The 16,758-nt window shown below is 40.2% G+C and overlaps 1 protein-coding gene across 6 annotated transcripts in view; it reads left to right on the top strand.

The window, feature by feature from the left end:
- Nucleotides 1–16,758, top strand: part of TRPM3 (transient receptor potential cation channel subfamily M member 3) — a 541,722-nt gene that overhangs the window by 319,896 nt on the left and 205,068 nt on the right. For 3 of the 6 annotated variants that reach the window (XM_066367997.1, XM_066367998.1, XM_066368002.1), the window contains exon 7: nucleotides 434–508. The exons of the other annotated variants lie outside the window; for them this stretch is intronic. In XM_066367997.1, coding sequence (XP_066224094.1) covers nucleotides 434–508 — 75 coding nt within the window. The remainder of the gene's footprint in view (nucleotides 1–433; nucleotides 509–16,758) is intronic. 6 annotated transcript variants of the gene reach the window in all.

The following is a 16,758-nucleotide window of genomic DNA, read 5'->3' on the forward strand; positions in this document are numbered from 1 at the left end:
TCCAGTTCTTGTATAGCCTTGGGAGATACAGAATTTAAAGATTCCTAGTAATTACTATAATTAGCAAAACAACAACTAAGATTTCTTGAGGAATTTACTAAGTGCTAAGCATCTTTGCAGGCACTTAACATAAATTAACTGACTTAACCCTTAAAACACCACAAGCAACCATCCAGGCTAAACCAGAATAATGAAGGGCACTTCCTCCAGTGGAGGGAAGGCTGCTTTTAAGGACCTATTTAACTGAACGAGTGATGAGACCATGGATAGATGGTGCAGAAGTGCTTTCTGATGCCTTACATTAGTCTGAATGGGCAACTTGCGTTGCCATCATGTGTATAAATTTATATCAGTTGGGTGATCACTCTGCTTTAATAAAATGTGTATTCGACCATTGGGTTGTAGAAATTTCAAAGATTTTATTTTTTGACAGGATGCCTGCCGTTTTTCTCTCTTGACTCCCGCTTGTTTTATTCATTTTGGGGTAGTTGCCAATTAGACCAAATTGGTAAGTATAATTAATGGACAAAATAAATTTTCTCTTAAACCCCAACCAAGAAAAATAACCATAGAAGCATTCATTTCTTTTAGAAATTTCTAACAATATCCTTCCCTATGACTGCTGTTTATCTCTACTTCTTCTAAGACATCCAACCACATCAGAGACTAGTTACTCCCTATTATTTATCATCCTAAAATACCACATACAATAGCCAGGAGGGAAATGAGCATGTATTGAGGTCCTAGAATGTTCCATGAAGTATGCTTGGCATGTTTGTATACACCATCTCTTTTAATATAAGAACATTCAAGATAGAAATTATTATCTTTCTAGGCTGATGTGATCCTAAAACCTTTATTCTTTTCACGCTACATAAGAAAGCATTATTTCATTCAAAAAGACACTCTCCTAAAATTCTACAACCTTGGAGGATTTAGAGTTTATTATTTTATTCAATAACTATTTGAATACAAACTATGCTAGATACTTTTTGAGCATTGGTTTAGTTGGAATTAGTCATTGGCAGAACTTTGGGCAGCAGACCATGGTCAGTGGCGAGACGGTGGAGGAACTCACAGGACAGCCTGAGGGGAGGTAGAACAGGGTGAAGGCATGGCAGGAATGGGTGGAGACAAACAAAGGAGCTCCTGGTCGTGTCCCCATGGCTACAGTCTTCCTTCATGTGACTCGTGGACTTCCCTTTGTCATCCTATGCCTGAGAATATATGAAGGAGGCTGGGAAGGCAAAGGGACGTTCAATTGTCATCACTGGCATCTTTTTTGATCATTGCATCATCATCAAATGCATTGGAGTAACCATGACATGAAATTTTCCATCATTGAGCCCAAACTGTTCCATGAGATAAATAACAACTCTGAACATGAAAGGTCATAGTAGAATTTCATCCTGAAAGTCCTGAAAGTAAGAAGCAGTCAATTTATATTCTCATCAAACTGACAGCCCTGGGTTCAAATCAGATGACTTGAAAAGGAAGTTAAACTGCCTCTAGGCAGGTTACATGTATACAGGAACTTATTATTGCTTTCTGTGGGTGCTCTAACCCGTTCAGCCCAATCATTCAGACTTTCTATTTCTACTAGACACCAGCCAAGTAAAAGACCATCCAAAATACAAATACCAAAGTCCTGAGTAGTTAACTTTGATTGAGATGACTTGCCATTTTTCAGATGGTCTCAGTTGAATGCAGTATTCAAAGTTTTCTCTGCTGTCTGAAGAATTTTTCTCTAAAAAAGAGGTGTGTGAAGAAGATAGCACAGTATAAACATTTGCTCTCTCTTCATCTTGGCTTGACTCAATCGGCTGTGTCACTGAAATGTTTGACATGCTTGTTAATGAAAAGTCACTTTGTCAATTAAGAAAATGATAGAGCCAAAAGAATAATGTTGGGAGAGTAGAACAAATTTTAGTGAAACCTATTTCTTTGTGTTTTGAATGTTTTAGTTATCTAACTCATTTTCCAATTCAAGCTAGGAGTTCTCTCTTTTTGAGAAAAGAGCATTTTTCACATCAGAATTACTTGTTCAGGGACTGGGACAGTTCTTGTAAACAAATGAGTCTGAACAGGTGAAATGTCCACCATTCTAATAAGGTCTTAATTATATTCTTTTACATGCAGAGAAGAATGCTGAGATCTCCTTTTAGATCAGAAAGATTTGGGTTGCAAATGTTTGACTGGCATATGATCTCAAAATTAGCAAAGTTTCCTTTGCTGGTCAGATCTAATAGGTTCCTTTCATGTTAACATAAACCTTCTCACTGAGACCAGATCTCTTCCTTGTTTCATTACTGAAGGACTTTCCATATCTTTTTATCTCATTCTTCTAGCATCTCCTCCTTACATAATGTATGTGGACCTTATGTTACAACCATTCCAAGCTACTTGCTGTCTCCTTTAAGTGACATAACCTGTAAGATATGTTTTTGTCCTGTCTTTGACATTTGGTGAAATTCTAACCTCTCCCCTATTCTACTTATTGGCAAAACCAACACTCCAAGTCTCAGCTCAAAAATCTTCTCTCCTATGAAACCTTAACAGAATTACACACAGATACACACACCATGATCCTTTTAGGCTCAGTTATTCACCTGTCCTCCAAACTCCCACAGCAATCTATGTAAACCTCTGTCATAGCACTGTCTCTTTTAGCTAGAGTGGTTACCTACCTACCTGCCTGTGCTGCCCCCACCACCCATAGATTGTGAGCTCCCTCTGAGCAGAGGAGGGGTCTTACCCATTCTTGTCATCCTGTAAGCCGAGCACAGTGCCAGATACATGGAGGTTGGTACTCAATAATTTTTTATGGTAATCATCAATATTTGGTTTTCTGGCCTTATTTTTAGCTCTGTTTTCCAGCCTGACATAAAAATGTAATAGACAAGCTTTGGTATTAAGAGCTGTAAAATAATAAAACAATAGTTATAGAAAGACTTAGAAAGGATAAATGAATAAGACATGTCCAGGCAAAGACCATCATGCATGCTTCTAACTGTCATGGGCATGAAAGCATTTACTCTGGGAAATTTCACTGTGTTCATGTTCTTGTTGTTAAATGATTTCATTCTATGGATCTAGAAAGTCTGAGAATGTATTGTCTGTAGCTTTCAGTGCCATTGTGGCTTCATTATTTCCATTTACACAGAAAAAGAAGTACCTACTGGCTTTTTGCATTATTTAAGGTGACAATGTGCATGCTGCTTTTCAATCCAGATTAGGATCAACCCATTTCATAGAAATGCATAGTTCACTTTAGAAAGCTAAACAAACCTAAAATTAATGAGAAAACTTGTGCTGATTGATTACTTTTTTGTCATAATTAACAATTTTATAGAAGGATATATATTTAGAGAAGATAAGTTATCTCACCCTCTAGGGGTCTTAAATAAAAAGTGGGCAGAGATTTTAATTTGCTTGAGATGGATAAACACAGGAAGTTTAATCATAGGGCCCTTCAAGGCCCCTTCCTGAGACTGAAAATATTTTGCTCATTCCTACAAAAAATTATTTGGAAAATGTCAAGACTTTGAAAACAATGGATGTAAGAGTGAAGTATAATTCATATAGGCTTGCAAAATAACTAGGAACAGTGCTCTCAAGATGTCACCAATAGGGTTGTCATACGTTTTAACAGAATAAAAATCTTTTCAACCTTGAACCCTTAGCTAAAGATCATTAACTCCTGAGAAAAGTGAGGATAATAAAGATGTTATGCCCTCTTTTTTTTTTTTTTTTTGTATTTTTCTGAAGCTGGAAAGGGGAGAGACAGTCAGACAGACTCCTGCATGCGCCCGACCGGGATCCACCTGGCACACCCACCAGGGGGCGATGCTCTGCCCCTCCGGGGTTTCGCTCTGCCGCAACCAGAGCCACTCTAGCACCTGGGGCAGAGGCCAAGGAGCCATCCCCAGCGCCTGGGCCATCTTTGCTCCAATGGAGCCTCGGCTGCAGGAGGGGAAGAGAGAGACAGAGAGGAAGGAGAGGGGGAGGGGTGGAGAAGCAAATGGGCGCTTCTCCTGTGTGCCCTGGCCGGGAATCGAACCCGGGACTTCTACACGCCAGGCCGACGCTCTACCACAGAGCCAACCGGCCAGGGCCTATGCCCTCTTATTGACCAAATAAGCAAACAGCTGATTTTTTTCTTTTCTGGCGTTCATAGCTGAAATAAATAAGCAGCTATTCCCCTACTGAACAGGCTGTCCCTGTTCTACGAGGAGGTCAGACTTCAAAAGCTGCGTGGAGCTCCACATGCCACAACCCCACAGGCAAATACGGATGTCCTAAATCTCAGGCAGAGGAATCAACAGTCTTGTTGACTAATGAGCCTTGGCATCGTTACTGGGTCCATGTGGGGTTCTGTGGGCATTTCCTGCTGGAATGAAACAGGGTGGGGAAAAACAGGTGCACCTTTGCTAAAAATGGGGGATGAGGATTGAAGAGTCAGCTTTTCTAGTCATCAAGCAAATCTGAGCTGAGCCTTCCTCATTAGCAGCATTTCTTCCACCCAGAGGGAGAACACAGAAAGTGCACGCTGAGTCGGGTGCACATCAGAACTTATGAAATCATGAGGGAGATTCTGAAGGAAGCAGCAATTAAACACAGAGTGCCTGCATCAGGAGTTCGGGGAGCGTGAAGAGCTCACTTCCCCCTGTGTATCCACTCTCACAGTCTGCTTTCCTGGCATGCATGGGCAGGATCTGTTTCATTCCGCTGATTTATTTGGTTCCATTACTCGAGGAATAAGAATCGTTGTAGTGAGTATGAATCATAAAATTAGGGATTTAGGAAATTTTATCATATAGTAAAATCTTTCTTTAATTCAAATAAATCCAGTTCTAAGCCCCTTTTTATCTAGTATCTAGTTTGGATAAATTCAATCTTAATCTTTACTAAGTCTCTCTCTCTCTCTCTCTCTTTCTCTCTCTTTCTGTCTCTCCCCGTCTGTCTCCTCTCCCTCTCCACCTTCCTCACCTCTCTCCCTTTTTCCTCTTCTCCCTATCTCTCACCTTCTCTCCTTTCACTCTTCTCTCTCTCCCTTCGTATCCCATATGTCTCTCTCCCTCCCTCCCTCCTTCCTTTTCTTCCCTCACCCCCCACCTTCACTCTCCTCCCTCCCTCTAACCCTGCCTCTCTCATGCTTACAGTATTTCTGGAAAATTGGAAAAGGGCCTCCTAACTTTCCTCAGCCGAGGTACCGCTGACACAAGCCTGCTTGGCCCCTCCCCGGTGGCGGAGGGCTCTGCTGCTCCTCCACTGAGTGAAGCCAGCGGGAGTTCACTGCAGCTGGTGTCACCAGTGCCCAGGGAGCAGCAGCCTCAGGTTCAGCACCCCAAGGTGCACTTCACGACAGTCCCCCTCAGACCAGGTGCCTGTAATCATCCCACCCTGATGGAGCTACATTTGGGTGGGAGAAGACAGAAAATAAGTAAAATATGTAGTGTATTAGTAATAAGCGCTAAGGGGAGAACCAGTGCGGCTAAGGCAGAAAGGGGAGTGCGGGGGACAGAGGAAAGAGTTAACAATTTAAATAAAGGGGATATTTGGGCCCTGGCCGGTTGGCTCAGCGGTAGAGCGTAGGCCTGGCGTGCGGGGAACCAGGGTTCGATTCCCGGCCAGGGCACATAGAGGAAGCGCCCATTTGCTTCTTTACCCCCACCCCCTCCTTCCTCTCTGTCTCTCTCTTCCCCTCCCGCAGCCAAGGCTCCATTGGAGCAGGGATGGCCCGGGCGCTGGGAATGGCTCCTTGGCCTCTGCCCCAGGCGCTGGAGTGGCTCTGGTTGCGACAGAGCGACCCCCGGAGGGGCAGAGCATCGCCCCCTGGTGAGCAGAGTGTCACCCCTGGTGGGCGTGCCGGGTGGATCCCGGTCGGGCTCATGCGGGAGTCTGTCTGACTGTCTCTCCCCGTTTCCAGCTTCAGAAAAATACAAAAAAAATAAATAAATAAATAAATAAATAAATAAATAAATGGGATATTTGAATAAAGACTTAGAGGAAGTGAGAGAGCAAATTCTCTAGATGAGGGAACAGCAATAAAAAGGTGCTGAGGTGGGAATGTGGGCAACACATTTGAGGATAAGGAGGGCTGTGTGGCCCTGGGAATGAGGAAGGAGGGAAGAAGCAGGGACGGAAGCTGGAGAGGGAACCGGGCCGATTCTGTGAGGACTACAAGACCTTCCCTTTCACAGTCACTGTGCATGGAATGGGAGCTTCCAGAGCTCTGAGCGAACGAATGAGTGGTTTGGTATGTTTCAACAGAACCATTTTACCCTCTGAGTTGAGAGCAACCTAAATCACAAACAGGATGAAAGCAGGGGAGCCATTCAGAGGAAATGGCAATAATCCAGGAGAAAGCTGATGGTGGCTAGACTAGAGATTAGGGAGGTGACAGATACTCCAATTCTGGCTATAACTTGAAGTTAGAGCCAGCAAGATTTACGATTAATTTCTATTTTGGGGTATGAGAGGGAACAGATGAGTCAAAGATGACCCCAAGTGTGTTGAATGAAGTTGCCATTTTTTAGGATGGGGAAGACGGTGGGGATGGGATGATAGCTATGAGACAATTCCAGGGCATATTTGGGATGTCTTATATCATGTGTGGAGATGCTGAGGTGTGCAGTTATGTGAGACAGGAGTTCAGTCATGATATTTGGTCTGGGATGTTAATATGGAAGTTTTCAGTGTGTAAACCAGTATATGAAATCATTTGAATGGATGAGATCACCAAAGGAGGAAAACACAAAAGAAGACCAAGAACTGAGCCTTGAGACAGTCCTATCAGAGGTCAGGGAGAGGGGAAGGGGCCAGCAAAGGAGATGAAGAGGGAGCAAGAGAGAGGGAAACCAGGAGAGAGGACTGTCTGGAAGCCAGGTGAAGAATATTTCCAAGAGAAAAGACTGGACAACTGGGTCAAATTCTGCTGACAAGTCAAATAAGAAGAGACCCAGAAACTGTCTCAGGGTTGGGTAATTTTTTTTCTAGCTCATCTGCTCCCACCTCTCCCCATTGAAAACACTTGCCTTTCTCTTCTTCCCCTTTAGGACATTTGTTTCTTGGGTTTTCAACAAAAGTTATTGAGGAGGCTTATCTTCAGGTCAGCAGTGCCAGGCACCCTGGAGAAAAGACAGCCCAGTGGCCTTTTTGGAAATGAGGAAAGGGAAAAACCAATGGAAAACAAAATATAAGTTAATGAATAACTCTACACATGATCCTGCTACCCAGAAAGTATTGTTTATTTTTAGTTATCATATCAAGTAGAGAATGCATTAAATATAGATAAGCCAGTCACTAGCATCTCAATAGCATGAAAATCACTGTTCACATCAGTACAGAAAGTCAGGGTTTACACAATGAGTTCCCCATTTCTCTCTCAGGGCTTTCTAATCTCTGACTTCCATCACTGGCTCACTCAGTACACAGGGCGCCAACCCAGACAGCATCCACCCCAGTACTTCAGATCTATCACTTGCCTACATGGGTCTCCCAGGCAGGTGCAGGTTTCAGGGAAAATCCAGACAGTCAAAGCCTGTCAGATCAGAGAGGCTTCAACACCCTGGTTCCACTCCCCTGTACAGACAAGAGTATACAGATAAAGCTGCCAAAACAAAGTACCATAGAATAGGGGCCTTGAACAATACACATTTATTGTCTCATAAATCCAGAATATAGAAGTCCAAGATGAAGGCATCAGCAATGTTGGTTTCATTCTGAGGCTTCTCTCCTTAAAAAAAAAAGATAGATTAGATATAGATATATAAACAATTTCCAAGAGTGCAGTGAAGCTCCTATTGAAATAAGATGAAGTGGTTAAGAGATTCATTTTTAAATAGTTGGTTCTAGAAGGCTGAATTGCAAAGAAAGGGCATATATTCCTAGAAGGGCATATTGTATTCATCACATACATCTAGAACAGGTGCCATACTTGACTTCTGCAGTCAGATTTCCAATGTGATTAATTTCTCATTGTTTACAGGCATATTCAGGCTTGGCAAACTAACAGGTTTTGCCTTGTGTGAATCATTTTTATCACATTAGTTAGACCCAAAGGTTGGCAAACTATGGCCCATGGGCCAAATCCAGTGTGCCATCTGTGTTTGTAAATAAAGCTTTATTGGAACACAGCCATGTCCACGCTCATTCTTTCATGTACCATCTATGGCTGCTTTTGAGCTACAGTGACAGAGCTGAACACTTGCAACAGAGACCATCTGGCCTGTAAATCTGAAGATATTTGCTATCTAGTCTTTTACAGAAAGAGTTTGCTAATTCTTGATGTAGACTTGAAAATAGACTGTTGCAAACATAACATGGCTATTTCCATCCTATTCCATGGATTTTCATCTTAATTTACTTGAGGGGGCACATCTTAAATTTCACCTCTTTTCATAGGAGGAAGTTTGCTATCCTCAAAGATTTTGCCAGGACAATTGGTTCCCAAAGTGTAGTCCATAGACCAGAAGCAATAGCATCACCTGGGAACTTGTTAGACATACATATTCTCAAACCCAGTAGCTATAGGGATGGGGCCCAGCAGTGTATATTTTAACTGCTCCTTGAGGGAATTCTGATACCTGCTAGACTTGAGAGCCACTGTAGGGAGCAGACACTGAGAAGAAGAGCTTGAAAGGGGCATTTCTTCATGCCCCTTTGTGTGATAATTTTCAATGCAAAAAGTAGTCCTTTGCATTTGAATCAGGCTTTTCAGAGCAGTCCTTAGAGTACCACTTTCTTGTTTAGCACATTAGGATAGCCTGCTTTCTAAAATGATGGTATTAACACTTATTATTGCTGTCAAATGATTTGTGGTGGTAGTAGTAGGAATAAGCCAAGTGGCTGTTTCACACAAATATGACATAGTAGAATAATGAGGTTAAACACCCCCAGTGATTAAGGACCTAAGGCCATTGCATGCCCTTGGGCCATGACTTTCCCCTGGTTTCTCATCATGCACTTTGATGTGCCTAAATGATAGAACATAATGAAGCATTTATTTATAACAGAGAAAAGTAGGAGGTATTTGTTCCTAGCACCATGATGGATACATGTTAGAACTTGTGAAAAACTTTATACCGGTATTCATGCAGGTGCTGCTGCTATATTGTTCTTGCTATTTTCCTTCGCTTAATGAGCTAATCCTTCCCTGGAGCTGCATCCCTCTGTGCATCTGGAGGACTATCTCTGATAATGAACAGCTGTGGTTTAGATGGAGCTGGAAACCTGATCCCAGGAATCAGGGAGGGGCATCAATGAGTCTCAGCCTTCTTAAGCGTGAAGAGATACAACCCAGGCACAGTGAACAAACTCAGGCCCCTTTCCAGATATCTCAGTACTGCATCTAGTTTTTACATCTACCAGAAATGAGTTTGAGACCTTACGACATGAGAGAGAGTGAGTGACATATGTATTGGTTTGTCCAGTTCATTTATATTTGTTATCCCAGAGTAACAATTAATGACGACCCTTTACTTGCAAAAGTGTTCTGAGATGTGCGTGATAAATCACATGGTGACTCCAGTGAGGCACAACCCAGTAGGGTGCAAAGAGTGTAGACTCAGCATTTCCTAACAGGTCTTTCTTTGAAACCCAGTTCAGACGTGCAGTTTACTCTCTATGCCTCAGTTTCTCTAATGGTAAAATGGGGGTGATATTTCTATCACAGGGTTGCTGAACAGATTGTGTAAGCACGTGCAGCCTGGCTGGCTGAGTGCACAATATCTTGTAAGTGCTCAGCAGTGGCTTCTTCCCCTAAGAGAGAGAGAAACTTCCTTCAGACAGTTGGCCCAGTGGACTTCACTACCTGAAATCATTCACTGCAACCCTGAAATTCATTAGCAACCTTGCTTTGGCTCTATTTGTAATTACCTTTTTTCACATATTGCAAATTTTTAAAGAGTTATGACATCAAGAAAAAAAATTCTTTCAGGAAAGGCCATATTTGCATCTAAAAAATAAGTTTCTGTTCACAAATTTGAAGACTGAAATTAATTAGATACTGCTGCAAAATGAAGCCAGAAATAGGAATGACAGTATTGCAATTCATGGTGTTGAACCCTGAGGAAGCCCAATAATTGTATTTCACCCTTAATGGGACACGTTTCAAACTGACTAAGAGTAGGACACCGAAGTCAGGCAAATGAAGATCAAAATATCATTTTATTAATGATAAAGTTGTTAGAGATAATGACTTAGTATGAGAGCAAAATGGGTTTTCCTTCTCATCCCCACCTCCAGACAGTGAACCAGAGGAGAAATTTGGGTCTACAACAGATACTTTGATGAATATCACTGACTGGTACTAGTACATGAGGGAAAAAAAAAGAACGAAGCTAAATCTTCCTCACTGAAGACTTTTAGTAGATTAATTCTATCCAGTTAAGAAACACAGGCATTAGTCACCGCTAATCAGGTTCTCAATTCTACATGTGGAGAGGAGTAAGGGGCTAGATGTGTCACTCTAATGCAGGGGTCCCCAAACTATGGCCCGCGGGCCGCATGCAGCCCCCTGAGGCCATTTATCAGGCCCCTGCTGCACTTCTGAAAGGGGCACCTCTTTCATTGGTGGTCAATGAGAGGAGCATAGTTTCCATTGAAATACTGGTCAGTTTGTTGATTTAAATTTACTTGTTCTTTATTGTAAATATTGTATTTGTTCCCATTATGTTTTTTTACTTTAAAATAAGATATGTGCAGTGTGCATAGGGATTTGTTCATAGTTTTTTCTTATAGTACAGCCTTCCAACAGTCTGAGGGACAGTGAACTGGCCCCCTGTGTAAAAAGTTTGGGGACCCCTGCTCTAATGGAACTCACTGCACATGGAAACTTGAAACCAGAGGACAGAAAGTTCCCTAAGACATTGTCACCTGTATTTCTCACTGAGGATTTAACACAGTAAAGATTTGATCGGATTAGGATTAAAAAAAAAAAAGATATTTGACTAGATTGGATTTATGTTATCTTTTAGAAAAGATACCTAGATAATAATTTTTTTAAATGTATCACTTTTCCCAACTGTTGGTCAAATATTGGATTAACTAACATTACTAGAACCCAAATAATCAGTACCCTTCTTTTGACTCATACATGATAATGACAGTCAGCTATTTTAAAAACCTTGATGGTGAATGAAGGTCACTCCTAACCTACGGCACCTTAGCTGCTAAAACACATCAACCCCCTCAAAGGGAATAGAATTTAGGTTTCCATTTCAATCATTTAGTTCCCTATTCATTTTAACTAAAGGAAGCGATAGTTTTCATGGATATCCTTCTAGCACAGGGAAGAAGGTAAACCTTTGTCTACATCTTTCTCCCCAGTGGCCAGGACATGGGACTCAAGCTGGGTCCACTTCTGAGAAATAGCATGGCTTCAATTTGAAAGTACAAGACAGCTGAACCTAAATTGCCTATTCAAGTTTCTAAGAATCTGGACCCTTTCATTGTCAGCTAACCTATGAGGAATCAAAATATACTTGATGGTAATTCAGTATCCTGCCTTCTTTCTCTACCACAATTTTTAGAGATAAACTATTTACAGATAGAGCACTGTATGATATGCTGGGAATACAAGTATAAACCTAATAGAGAAAAGAGATGTCCAAACATGTAATTAATGAGATGATACTTCAAGAGATATGTAAGGCACATACTTATTGACAGGTGCTTTTGAAAAGGCAAATGCTATAAAAATACATGAATGAAAATGGTTAATTATGCCTTGTGGGAATCAAAAGGAAGGACTTGAGGAAGGTTTGTCTTTGAATCTGGGAATTGGAGGATGAGTATCAGTGCCTCACAGAAAGTAAATAAAAAAGAACATTCCTTAAAGAGAGAATAGAACCTTTTGCATTTGGGGCAGAAAAAAAGGAATTGCAGTCTCTCTTAACTGATACAAAGAGATTTTAATTTTTTTTAATGAGAAAATCAAATTAATACACATACCACCAACATTTCCCTCTCTCCTGCTGTCTGCCTCTCCTACCCAGCTCTGCTCTGCATGGTAGGCTAGGTCTTTGCATGTTTTTTCAATCTATAATTCCCCTGGCTGCTCTGCTCCTTACTAATTCCTGCCAAGAAGCCAAAGGAACTGGTATAAGATGTGGAGCTAAATCCTGGCACAATTATGGGGCAGCGTTGGCAAAGTATTATAAAGTAAAATGAATTAAAACCACTCTGATTACCTTACATTTGAGAAAGCAAAGGATGCCTTTTGATGTGGGTTTTGAACAGAGCAGAGACTAAGAAGACTACAGCTTTGTTTAGCTAAGTTTTCTTGTAGACTTAGATCAATTACATTCAAACATTCAGCCTGCAAACAATGGCCCCAAAGAAATAATGCTGGCTTTCCTTTTATGAAAGCAATACTTGCCTTATAGCCCATGGGATTGGCTGTTTGCTTTTATTGAAACACTTCATGTGGAATGTTGTTTGGATGTCCCAGTTATATATGGACATTAATATCAGAATATTTCAATCAGAGCTCTCTGGTCATAAGGGAATAAATGTTTCTCATTGAATAAGTCAAAAGCTAACTTAGTTTATTAGCATAGAATATACTTGAAGTCAATTTGTGGTTTATAAATTTTGTTATTTTGCATTTATAGCTTTGTCCAACTCACAGAACTCAAAAGACTTGACCAGCTGATTTAACAAGCTGATTGAAGCAAGGAGGAGAGGCCCTTGGTAGAAGGCATTGGAGAGTGATACAAAAAGTCACCTACCCCAAAACAGAAAGTTTTAGCCTTTTGGTTACATGAAGAAGGATTTGAGCTTCCTAAGAATATTATTGGTCTACATGAGAGACTATTTAAACTTTGGAAGAGTATGTTTCAAATTATTTATTTTTCAGAGCATCCTTTTGGTTTAAACACATAAAGTGTATTTATTTTACTTTCCTCTTAATGAATAATTTATACATTTAAAATAGAAACATTATTTAAATATAAATAAAACTATAAATATAAATAAGAATATTTAAATCTGCATTTGTTTAACTATATTGTTTTTATTAAGTGCCAGGATCTGTCCTAAGTGCTTTATAAATAATAACTTCTTTATTACTCAGAACAACCATATGAACTATGTACCAACTCTATGTGTTAGATACTGTGTACAACAGCAAAATATATTTTTGGCAAATCAATTTATATTGAATTGTATTTCTGCCCTACTAGTATGATCATGGTTCCAAATAATATGTTATTAATTTTGTAAGGTCTAGTCATGCTGTCAAAGTTTACAATAGCAGAGAGGTAAAATAGACTAGTGACCCCTGTTGGGAGAGGAGGTGGGAGTCAACCGGAAGCCAGCAGAAAAATGAAGGGAGAGGGTAATCATGGGACTGAGAATTAGATTCTGAGAACAAGAATAGGACAGATTCAGCCCAATTCCAGACACAGCCCACAGTCTAAGAACAAACCTCAATTGGAGGGAATGAGACAGGTAGGTTAGAGATGATAGTGGTGTTGAGTGAAAAAGTGCTTTCAGGAAAGCCCACCAAAATCATGGCCAAACCCCAGTCTTGGGGCCCAGAGAGACAGCAGGCAAATGTCCCAACCTAGTTTGCATGTAGAATATGGTGCTGCTCCCCAGGAACTATGGCTAATCAGAGAGGAGTGATTCCTCTCTCCTTCATGGGCACAGAGCTCTCCAAAGAGGGGAGCAAAGCCCCTCCTGATGTTGTTGGGGTCAAGTCCTCTGTACAGCGTGAGAGACTCCTTCTACCCTGAAGTGAGAGAACAGAGCAGCTCTCCCTGACTGGTAGTCAGGCTTCCCAAGGGAGCGTCAATCTTTGCTTCAAAACAAAGGCCACCTGACACTTGTAGAGCTAGTAGTCTCATGCTCAATTTTGACTTGAATATTGCCTCTTAAAGACCTACCTCAAAATTTTTTTTTGCTATCCAGAATTCCTCTTATATGAAGAGCTTTCAAGAACTATCTCCATGCCAGGGTCTTCATGCTAAGAAAAGTGTACATGAGGACTTTTAGGGCAGGTAAGGACAGGTGAAGGCTTCTACAGAGTGAGCAGAGGTGAAGCTAAGAAGGGGAATGTTTGGTAGCAATAAAAATAAACTCACTCAAAATAAAGGTGTATTTTTGATAAGGAAACCAAAATGTGTCTCTATCCTGTTTTCATATGACTCATGAGCAAACAATGTTTTTTTAAGTATTTGAAAATAAATCAAAAACATGTTTTGTGACATATGAACACTATCTAAAATTCAAATTTTAACATTCATATAAATTCACTTTCTCTCATTAGTAGACCTGTAGTGCAAAAAACATTATATTTAATTGTATTTTGAAATTTATTCTTTATCAAGTTGTTTTCTTTCCTGTCATATAAGTACCCCACAATGTTCTTAATTTGACCCATTGCCCTGCAAAGCCTAAAATATTTGATATCTAACCCTTTACAGAAAAAGAATATTTATCTCTCCTCTATAGAGGGCTCTATGTAGGAAGTGCAGCCAAGTGACTGTAACTTGGACTGAAATATCATACAGTGTAGGTAATCTCAATCTCTCTCTCTCAAACACACACACACACACACACACACACACACACACACACACATATGCATACACACATACCTTTTACCTCCCTCTTACTCAGGACAGATGATTTCTCCTCCATGGTGTCCTCTTCTCTTTTATTTTTTTCTTTCTTTATAGTCTTCTTTGCCAGTTTAGTCAACCTCACTCAGTCCCAGAAAAGCCACCACTAACAGAGATTTTACTCAACAAAAACAAACACACACCCATCTTACCCAGTTATTCACCTTAGGTGCAGGGTCTCCATTTCAATCCCAGAAAGGGAATCTAGAATCAAACCAGCATTGCCTGACCAGTGGTGGTCAGTGGATAGAGCGTCAAGGTCCTGGACTCAAAACCCCAAGGTTGCTGACTTGAGCACCAGCTTACCAACTTGAATACCGACTCATCAGCTTGAGCATGGGGTCACCGTCTTGAGCATAGGATCATTGATATGATTCCATGGTCACTGACTTGAGCCCAAAGTCACTGGCTTGAGCAAGGGGTTTCAGCTGGAGCTCCCAATCAAGGCATGTCTAAAAAACAATCAGTGCACAACTAAAGTGATGCAATTATGAATTGATGCTTCTCAGCTCTCTCCCTCTCTGTCTGTCTGCCTGCCTGTCTGTCTCTCTCTCTCTCTCACCAGAAAAATTTAGAAAGAAAGAGAGAGAGAGAGAGAGAGAGAGAAAGGGAAGAAAGAAAGAAAGAAAGAAAGAAAGAAAGAAAGAAAGAAAGAAAGAAAGAAAGAGAGAGAGATAGAGAGAAAGAAAGAAAGAAAGAAAGAAAGAAAGAGAGAGAGCGAGAGAGAAAGAAAGAAAGAAAGAAAGAAAGAAAGAAAGAAAGAAAGAAAGAAAGAAAGAAAGAAAGAAAGAAAGAAAGAAAAAGAAAAGAAGGAAGAAAGACGAGCATTAAAAGGAGTCAAGTAATGACAGGGGAATGTGGATCAGGGAGACATAATGGGTGCTTCCAGTCCACATACCACAGTGACCTCCTTGGCTTATGAGAGTTTCTATTCAATCTACTCATCCACTTCTCCCAGTTCTGTCCTTTGGCTTCTGATTGCTAGACAGAAAAGCAAAGCACAAAGACAATGCCCAAAATGAAAGCCAGCTCTTGGGGGCTAGTACAGATTTCCATGGAAATATTTGCAGTACTGATAATTCAGAAAGTAGATTGCTTCAGCAATATTGATAGCAAACAGGGATTTGCCATATAATTAAATAGATTTTATATTTTCAGTCCCCAGGATGAGAAATGCTACACACCATTATTTTCAATCTGTTATCACTGTCTCTGAGAGGCATCCCCATTAATCCAAATTCTGTATTTTCAGTGTCTTGACAACCTCTCATCTCCAGCCAAATGTGCTGAGATTTTAAATGCCAAGATAAATTATACATGTTTTACCTGAAATATTGGTATTAACTCTAAATACGAAAAGACTGTATATGGAGGGGGGATATTAAGTTAAATACCAATAAGGGAGTTGTCATAGGGATTGGCAACGACAAGAAAACCCATTTATGAAATTCACATTATTTTTATGCCTGCCTAATCCTAAAGAAGGTTGTAAGTATATGCCTTGTGAAGTCAACCTCAAGGAAAGACCATCTTTCAAAAACTTTCTTCCCCACTAGAGAACCATAAGTATCTAAAAGTGAAACATCTTGTTGTGCTTTCACTTTGCCTAATAGTGTGTACATTACTTTATATCATATTTTTAAAAACTTTCCTAAACCTCAATTTAGGTACAGAATTACAGTGGCAGAATAAGTATAGTAATAATTGCATACATAATTGCTTTGCACTGGGTTTGGCACTCAATAATTGAGGACATGATCAGGATTTGCTAAAAAATATTTTGGCTATTACCCATTTCTGGTAAATTCAAACTCATTTCAGTTATGGTTCTGTTATCTTGAAAAGATATTGTATCTTTCCTCCAAAACATGAAGGCAGTATCCAAAACATCTGCTTTCATAGAAGACTGGAGAGATGTTCTAGTTAAAATGAGATGCATTTTTTTCTTAAGTCATCCCTAGATGTTTTCTTGGGCTCACTCTGTTCCTTAGAAGCTCAAAGATTTTCAGTAATGTTTCCTTTTCAAAGTATAGCATATAGAAATATTTGAATATATATATAATATTCTAATATATAACAGTCTATAATTGTACCTGAATATTCATGCCCTGGGAATATTCCTAATTAT

Source organism: Saccopteryx leptura, chromosome 2 (assembly GCF_036850995.1).
Source record: "Saccopteryx leptura isolate mSacLep1 chromosome 2, mSacLep1_pri_phased_curated, whole genome shotgun sequence".
Classification (NCBI taxonomy): domain Eukaryota; kingdom Metazoa; phylum Chordata; class Mammalia; order Chiroptera; family Emballonuridae; genus Saccopteryx; species Saccopteryx leptura.